At 33.7% G+C, this 9,579-nt stretch overlaps 2 protein-coding genes across 2 annotated transcripts; both read right to left on the bottom strand.

Moving 5' to 3' along the window:
* LOC109351814 (H/ACA ribonucleoprotein complex non-core subunit NAF1-like) lies at positions 656-3,026 on the bottom strand. The gene is made up of 3 exons (XM_019593439.1): positions 2,636-3,026; positions 2,120-2,197; positions 656-1,896 (listed from the first exon to the last, which is right to left on the bottom strand). The coding sequence occupies exons 1-3, from the start codon at positions 2,954-2,956 to the stop codon at positions 829-831; spliced, it is 1,467 nt and encodes a 488-aa protein (XP_019448984.1). The 5' UTR covers positions 2,957-3,026; the 3' UTR covers positions 656-828.
* Positions 4,380-9,089, bottom strand: LOC109351818 (secretory carrier-associated membrane protein 1-like). Its single transcript, XM_019593448.1, has 13 exons — positions 8,901-9,089; positions 8,127-8,192; positions 7,670-7,771; positions 7,511-7,573; positions 7,074-7,107; positions 6,870-6,992; positions 6,315-6,377; positions 6,142-6,235; positions 5,593-5,638; positions 5,433-5,500; positions 5,004-5,052; positions 4,792-4,857; positions 4,380-4,706 (listed from the first exon to the last, which is right to left on the bottom strand). Exons 1-13 carry the CDS (start codon positions 8,952-8,954, stop codon positions 4,620-4,622), a joined length of 915 nt encoding a protein of 304 aa, XP_019448993.1. The 5' UTR covers positions 8,955-9,089; the 3' UTR covers positions 4,380-4,619.

The raw sequence follows: 9,579 nt of genomic DNA on the forward strand, positions 1-9,579 counted from the left end.
ATCCTATATGTTAGGCATGTGATGTGCACCTATTATTTTCGAACAAAACTCTGAAACGTGTGGCACAAAGTAATGATATTCAATTGATAGTAACATAATACCTGTCCAGGTCCTGTTTTGGGTGGAAATTAGTGCATAGTTGAAAGATTTCGTACATCAACAAAGCACATTGAATGTACTTACTTTATACGTGAAGCACGTTACTGTTATTATTTCAAAATTGAACTATTATTTCTTTTCTTTCTACCATGAATGTATGCAATCTTAAATTATTATTTTTAAGTATGTCAGCCCCATATTGACATTGAAAAAACATCATTCAGTTGATCAATAATTTTCAAAGAATGTTTCTGTATACTTGTTTAGTTTTAAACTTGACAGTTATAAGAGGATGACACACTTTAACCCATTATTATAATGGAGATGGGGTGAAAGCAATAAGAGAATTAACATGAGGGGAATTAACCATAGCATTCGAGTGCAAGCAATAGCTTTTGATCTCTAAATTGCATAAGGGATATAAGAAAAGACTTGGTTGTTGTATTCTTTTTTGGGGCAGATTGAGCACATTGGAAGTGTAAGGTGCTCTCATTAACCAATAACCATCCTTCAATCAAGTTAGTAAACGAACAAGCATCTCATCACTGCCACGGGATTCAATACAAACTTAGAAAAACAAATGATACTGCCGAATAAAATTTAGGAACTTAGTGAATTCATTTCAAAAATTCAAGAGAGACTTCCAGGAAATTTACAAGGGAAAGTGAAGCAAGATCTTTACTAATTACACAACATATTTCAATGTGCAGAAGACCGCACAATAGCCCTTCACCTAGCTGGTCGGGACCCTTTCCTACCCGCTGCATGAAATGTTCTCCCATGACTACTACGACCAGCAGATGTGCTAGGACGTAATTGAGGGGGGGCAGAAGGAATAGTATTAGAATGCAAATTAAGGTTTCCTTGAGACTGCAATTCACCGGACGGGAAACCCTGTTGTGCAGCAAAGATAGGTGACTGAATCTGCCCAAAGGGTGTGTTCATTCCAAATGGCATTTGGTTTGGACCAACAAGCCCTTGTGCATACATGGGTTGTGCAAATATATTGGGCAGTACCCCAGGAAACATGACTGGCGAAAGAGGTCCCTGACTGGGATGCAACAGCTGTTGAAATTGAAGCATAGGCAACTGATGAGGAATTTGAGTGTTTTGTGGGTACCATGGCATGCCATCTGAAGGAAATGCATTAGGAGGTGGTGAAGGTTGTGGTTGCTGTGGAACTGTTGCCCCATTTGTCCAAATTCCATTTGAAAATAAGTTGGGACCAGCATTTGAGGGTGGAATGGGAAATGGTATGGGCATAGTTGTTCCCCCAAAATTTCCTTGCCGGTTGCCTGAAAAAGGTGAAGAAATTCCATGATCAAGCAATGGCGGTGCAGGTGCATCAGGGATGGAAGGGACCACATTCTGATTTAGTGGACCTTTCTTTCTAATGATTTTTCTCTTGCCCTGATTTTGATCAGTTTTGTCTCTCCTTGTTGCTCTTTGCACTCTTCTGTATTCAGCCTCTTTTTCATCATCTGAAAACTCATATTCATCAGACAACTCTTCATCATTCGCACCAGATGCATCATACCCTTTCTTATTAACATCCTTGTTATTAAGCACATAATCTGCAAATTCTGGAACAAATGAGATCAAAGTTCCCGCACCGATCCCTTCAGGAACTTCATTTTCAGAATTGTATCTCACAATATAGTATGGCTTTTTTACTGGTCCGAAGATATCGTCAATTAACCCAAGTGGTTTTTGGCTTTCAGTCACCCAGAGGATAGAACCCTCATTAAGAGGCTCATGCTTTTCCACTCCTTCCACAATAACTTGAGCACTGAGAATCTGCAGAATGAGAAACTTAATTAAGTTTATTTCAACAATAATCGACATCCCTTCTAATTTCTAATCCATTTCCTCTGGTCATATTAGTATAATGACAAAAACTAAATTTAAAGAGACAGAGATTCACCATGCAGCTATAGAAACTAAATTTGCAATCAACAAAATGTGTACTAGAATGTCTATTTAAATTCTCTGATTAGAGATGATAGTCCTTTGAGCTTACCGACATAATAACTCCCACAGGCTGCACGTGATGGTGCGGCTCTAAAGTCACCTCAACTGGAGGAACTGGAGGCAGATTCTGCAAAGGTTATCCCATTCAAAAGAAAAAACGCAATAAGCAAAATATAATTTCAAAACAACACACAACTATCCCTAGTAGCTATCTACTTAGTTCAAAATACTGAATAAAAGGCATTCTTCATCTTTTGATATTGTATTTCATCAAGTTCTGAGATTTTCAAACTTTCTTGCATCCAAACTTCCTTCAATTCTAAGTTCCTAGTATACCTTCAAAGTAAAAGGTCATAGACTCAAATAATCAAAGGCCACATATACCTAGAGTGACAAGAATTGGCACAAAATACCCTGTCAGAACAAGCTGAGCTGAACTCAAATAAAGCACTATGAAACAGTTCAAACAAATCAATATATGCATAAAGTGCATATGTCAAATGTTATAAAATGCTAAAAAATTAATAATAATAATATAAGTAATAATTGAAAAATAAATAAATACCTGAAGCTCATTTTTTGACCTGGTGGGTTCTCCTCCTCTTTCACCATCAGCATCATCAACCAAACCCCAAGTAAGCATCTTCTCTGCATCTCCACCATCGTCACTTACACTTTCATCATCTTCATCTTCATCTTCATCCCTTTCCTCACTATCACTACTGCTACTACTTTGTTCAGAAATTGAATCTTCGTTTTCAGTTTCAATCTCATCCTTGTTACCATTCCCCTGACACTTGCCATCTTGAATAGAATTAGGGTTAAGCTCAGACTCCACGTGGGTGGCATGTGCAATCTCATTCATGTTGTTGTTTTGGGTAGCCATTGTTATCAATACTTTCTCTTAAAAATGCATAATTGGAAAGTGGGGAGTGCTGCTTTAAACCCTTAGAGTAAAAAATAAAATTTAGTTTCATAAATAGTAAATATAATTATCTTAGATTTGTCTATTTAGTCTTTAAGTTTACAAACAAGTCAACTTTGTTACTAATTTTGTTTGTTCCCATTCAAATTAATCTGACGGTGAGGAGATTCTTGAGAGAGTTTTCAACTATGAAAATGAACACAACAGAAGTTAACGAAAAACATTTTATCAATACTTAATTACTTGACAGAATCTTATAAACACTTTGAAGGATAATCACAAAATGAACAAATCCTATGTCCAATAACTAAGTTTAAGACCAGGTCTTAGGAAAAAAACATCGATATTGTGCCTGGACTTGCTGATGCAATAGTTTCTGCCATAGATGATAAATGGTTAAGCAGCTTTCTACCACTTTTCTCTGTTATATACTAAATGTGGCAGCCACAAATAGTTATATATGCATTTGGAATCTTCATTATGTTTTCATGGGCTTAATGTAGAAAGGGAGTAAAAAAATAAAGGGATTATAATTATGATAATATGTGTATATGTAAATTAAATATTATCATAATTATAATCCTTCATTTTCTAAATAAATTATATAAAATATGCACTTTAAACTCTAAATGGTTTAGTAAACACATGGTTTTGTTTTGCTCCACGTGTCAGCTGGATAAATAATTGTAAGTTGAAATTATTGACACCCTCCACAATTGTCTGCGTATGTTATTCACTAGTAATTCGTAAAAGAAAAAAGTTAGTTATATTAGTATTTGGTCAGCATAAAATGTAAAGGTATACTGGTAGCTGGCACAGACACACAGTACATATAGTCATACAAGGAGACTTAGTAATAGGAGTTTTGTTATTTTATTTGGATACGTACTAAGGTTAAAATTATAACATTTGGAAACACATTCAAACTCGTATACAGTATATACATATATAATACATTCATTTGAAGAAAGATTAAGCTGGAAGATTTAGAATTATTCAAATGTTATTTATATGATGTCAGTAGAAGCTTTGGTTATAAAAAATGCAATTTATCAACAAAAAATACAGGTTTGAATTGGAAAATGAAATATGCAAAATGTAAATGTACTTTTTGGTAAGATCAAACTCATAACATTGACATGGAGTGTGTAGCTAATGTAGTTATGTAGCATCTGTCACATAGGTACTCCTCTCCACTACTACTAAATTTAAACTTCATCACCTGTCATACATTGTAGGTACAAGCATTCAGTAATTGGTAAAAAAAGGTGTTTATTTACAAGCATGTCTTCATCCAATTTTGATTTTGTTCTTTTACTGAGTATCTTCAACCTGTTGTTAAGTCAGCAGCAACTGACATGGTTTAATTGATGAACCATTTTTGTTAAAACAAAAATATAAGTTACATTCTATGAAGCATGACAGGGACACTCTCAAACAATGTTTGATCTAAAATATGGACAAGAAAAACTTATATCAAAATTTCATGTATACTCAATCCTAGCCCAAACCTAGGAAAACAAATCCAAGTATTTAAGGAAGGCGCAGAAGGTGTGTATAGAACTGTAAATTGAGGAAAACAAATTTCTGTATAACCATCAGGAAAACATTTCCAGGCGGCACGTCATAGGGCTGCCATCACAGTCCCTCTCGCAGCCTGACGCTTGATCTCTTCAGTCTTGCCACTGCCTCGGAAGTACCTGTATACTTGCTGCAAATATAAAAATCAACGATCAGCCAAGAAAGCACAAAGCACACTTGAAAGATTACAGAGTTACTGATAAGATTATAGAAACCTGAATAACCCAGATGCTTATAACTGATTCCAGACAGAAAAATGCAAACCCAATAATGTAGAATATCTGCAATTCAACAAAGTTTCAAAAAGGAATCATGATGTGAACATCAAAATATACCCCCTTGGGGACAGAGTAATAATATCCAACTACTGTATTATCTAACAAGCCAGTGGCATTATAGAAGCCAACAAATCACAATTAGAACATACCCCAGCCAATGCACTGCTGCCCAACAAATCGATAGCAGGCAATATACCTCTGTCCACAGAATAACATACAATACAAATATTAGTTGAGCTGTGAAATAAGGAAAAGAAATAGATTATTTGCCACATAACTGATCTACAAGAAACATAGAACATAGAGTCAACTCCAATACGAGAACAGTACAAAAAGTGATGAATATTGAGGAAGTTGTTATGTTGACTAGATACAAATTATGCAGGGTAAATTGTTTCAGATGAATAGTTTACGGACAAAACCTCAAACAAGGAATAACTAAGCACAACAATAAAATGCTACAGCCATCTCCCATGTTTTCAATGCCTCTAGAAAATCAAAGCAGAGAAACAGTAGTTGCCGAAGAATATCAGATTGCAAACTACAAATAATGAAGGAAAGATTAGAAAGGCACTCACGCAAGGGATTTTCCTTTGAAGACAATTGGTGGAGCAACAGCAGCAAAAACGCAAAAGCCAATATGCACCTATTTGGAGAAAAATGGGAAAAATGAGATGAGCACTTCACAAAATTAGTGCAGAATGATGGAATGTAAAAAAGAAAACATATAAAACTTGCCATGTAAGACAAGAAAAACCAACCAAACTTCAGAGCACTGTCAGTCCTGTAACAGGAAATGACACAATTATAATACAAAAAGTATACCAAAAGGGAAGACAAGATTGGTATAAAAAATGAAGAATCTTTAGAACATAGTCTTCCCTGCTCAAAATATAAACATTCCTACAAAAAGGTTAAGCATCAATGTACTCCACTTGCCTCCCCCACCCCTCTCCTTTTCTCCTTATCTTATGATGCCCCTTTTGAAAGAGAAGATCCAATTAAGGTATTTCAGAAGGTAAACTTTGCACCCACAAATCTTGTCAGTTTTCACGGTACCATTATTTTATTCCGAAGGCTTATATGTTCTTCCCACACATTACCCACATACAGCTCTTGCAGTCAAAGGTTTGATGCTTCATAATTGTGATAAAGCTTAGCAGGAAGATATTGATCACCATTTTTTAATAATAACAAAAGAGCTTAACAAATGGTTTGAAAAACCCACTTAAATAGATGTCTCTAATCTAAATTAAAATTAAATCATTAAACCATATTTAGCACTACCTCATGGCACGATAAAGTGGGCGATACCACATCACGTAGGATCCAGGAGCACCAGCAATGAAGTAGATAATAGCAAGAAACCAGATTGTTGGACCTATAAGGCAAGGCAAGTTCGTGAAAATTAAGCATAAATTAACAAGATTGATGAGCCAATATCCAGTGGTAACTCAGACCTGCTCCTTTGCTCCATGCAACAGTAACTGCCACAATATTCCACAAAAGACACAGAACCAGACCTGTGGATTGTTAAAAGGTTAAAAATCTACACAAGTAATAATTTTGAAATGAATTTGGGGAGGGAGACTTTTCAAAGAGGGGGAATGGAAGAGCACATATTGTCACCGAAAGAAAAATAAAATAGGACATTTACCTATTTTAAATACGAAAGTTTAGGCTATGCATTCAATTAGTATATAACAATAAGAACATAGAAAAATAACTAATTGCTAAAACCATTTGGATTTATGAAGCAAAAGACTTGAGGGTTCTTTTTATTTTAAGTCAAATAGCAATTTCAGCTATGGTTTTGCTCAGCATATATGAAAATGCCTTTGTAATCCAACTTTTGTATCATACTAAAAGCTCCAACATCCTTTACTATTTCAACTACAACGTAGAGATAATAATTCATAAGAAGAAAATCTAGATCTTGACATTTTTAATTATCAGCAAGCAACTATTTGTGACTTTAACACATTCTAGAAGAAAAGGTATGGAGTCCAACATACCCAACCATGTTGTAAACGCAACATACTGGGTCCTTTGAAGGTGTATTGGTATTTCATCTGCAATGTTATGATGAATTATGGGGAAAAAAGGTGGCCAATTTTTCTCCTCTATAACTATTCCAGCTGCAAGAGAAAATAAAGGTAAAACATCAGACTATGGCATTTTTACCATTGGAGTATATAGGAATATATGAACTCAAATACCTCGTGCTACAGCATCTTCCCTTCGCTTTATTTCCTATAATAAAAAAATATGAGATCAATTTCCTGACTAAAATAATATTATAGCACAATGTAAAAGTGAAATATGTGGCATTAAAAATCTAAAAGGAATGTAGTTACTTCAAAAAACTAAGTTATGAACAGAAGGTCTATTAATACTAAAATATAAAAAAGAGAAGGGGAAAGTGGCCAAGTATCACAGATATAACATAAGCTACTCGAGCAACCAATTAGGTACTTGATATTAACTTAGGATCAATGAAATTTATTAGAACCCATATAGAATAAAATAGCAATAAAAAATATTCAATCTAACAAACCAGGTTTCTAACTTGAAATTTTAAGGTGTTTACTTGTGTTCTATTTCTAAAGCTAATATACTATAATAAGTTCTGCAGTTGAAATTCAGGTTCAATCACCTGTTCCCTTTTTTTCAATTCAGCCTCTTTAGCCTGAAGTTCCTTTTCCTTTGCTTTGACATCCTAGAGTTAAAAAGGAAGGAGTTAAATCATTGGTCAACAAAAGCATTTGTACAGATAATTTTGAAATTTATTTCAACATTTAAAAACCTAGTCTACCTTTGAGCTATCAAGAGGAATGTCAATGGTTGCCCCACGATCATGAGGCTCATGAGGAAGGGGTGAAAGCCTTGAGGGTGCAGAGGGAACACTTCCTGAGTGCTGCAGAATTAAACAAATACATAGTAAGTTAATAAGTGAACAATGCCTTTTCTTTTGTCTCTGTTTAAAAGAAACATAGACCCATTCAGTATATTATATATAAAACTCTAGATTGTTAACAAAGGGAAAAGCACTACAACAATCGAAACTTCCATATATATTTCAGATTTCCAGATACTAAAACATGTAACAGTACAGTAAACGCCCGCACACTGTTTCACAATCAAAATACAGAAAATACATCTCAAAAGCCTAAACATACCATTGATACCATTGATACCATTGTCAAAATATGATAGTATAAATTCTTGTAAGATAATGTAACAGTCTGAGATAGATGGAAGGGAAAACTTACTGCAGTATAAAATGCACCCCCAACATAACTTGATTGCCCAGACCCTTTTCCTTTAGCTGTTCCTTCCTAATATTATCAATGAAAATGCATGTTATAGATTTTTAAAATAATTATATATAAAAGGAAGACCGGAAGAACACAGCACAGTGAAGATTTAACAAATTATGTGTGCAAACAGTCATGCATGGGCTATCTATGTAATGTAAGCAGGATTTAACAAATTAAGTGCATTACTTGGTTATCTGAAATGTCTAAATTGGTTTAATGGCATTAAACATGTTTGAAAAAATCATTCCAGTTTCTAACTTTAAAAAACACAGAGTTCATATTTGTTCAACCATGTAATGCAAAATGTTGGTTAAATATATATGTACTACATCTTAGATAGTAATAATAGAAACAGGAAAGGAATAAATCAGATAATTATTTTTTCAAATATTAACAAAAAAATTATGTTGACTCTGGACAGGTCTAGTACAGTATTCTCTAACAGAAGTTGATGGACCTCATATTTTCGATCTCATGCGTCTTATATCAAAGTCGAGACACATTAACCATTTCTATTTAACTAACACTACGGTTTTCAATTCAACAATGATATCTCAAAATACCACAGACAGATTAACGCAACTATTGTCGAAAGAGGTAAAATTAAAACCGTTAGGAAAACGGAAAAACATGAAACTCCACAAAATCCGAAACGGAATAAAGTGAAAATGATTAGAAATCGGTATTGAAAGAAATGGAAGAAAATTAAAGAGTTAAGAAACTCACCGAAAAGGGATTAACCTCTTCTTCTTCGAAGGGGTTGGGGTCGTAGCGACTCATGAGATGAGATGAGTAAGAGTGAGCGAAAACGAAGGGATCTGAATCTGACTGGGAGAGAACAATGGATAGGGAATGCTGTTAATGCGGTAGAGAGAGAGAAAGGGCGTTGGAAATAGATAAATACTTTTTACTATTAATATGTAATACAAAATAATATATAACCCTACTTATATTCCTACCCACCTTAATATATAATGAAAAATGAAATAGAAAAAAAAAAATATTTTTTTTATAGATTGTCAGTTCATTTCCCATTTATTTTTTACTGTTGACTTTCCAAAAAAATAATATAAATGTATAAATTTACTAAAAATGTATAATATAGATATTACACTTCATGTTATATCATTGCTCATATGTAACATTATTAGTTTATCATCTACCATTCATTTTTAGTTATTATTGATTCTTTAAAAAAAATAAAAATGAATAATATATGATGTATTAAATATATAAAAATATTTACATTGAAAATGTATATATTACACTCTTAATAATTAACTAATATCTTTGTTAATTGAGAACATTTAATTTTTTTTGGTCTAAGATCTAATAATAATAATGGCCACACAAGTAGACCAATTAGTGAGAGATGTCTTATATTACTTTTTCTATTATCTAAGGG

The sequence above is a fragment of the Lupinus angustifolius genome, chromosome LG07 (genome assembly GCF_001865875.1).
Source record: "Lupinus angustifolius cultivar Tanjil chromosome LG07, LupAngTanjil_v1.0, whole genome shotgun sequence".
NCBI lineage: Eukaryota > Viridiplantae > Streptophyta > Magnoliopsida > Fabales > Fabaceae > Lupinus > Lupinus angustifolius.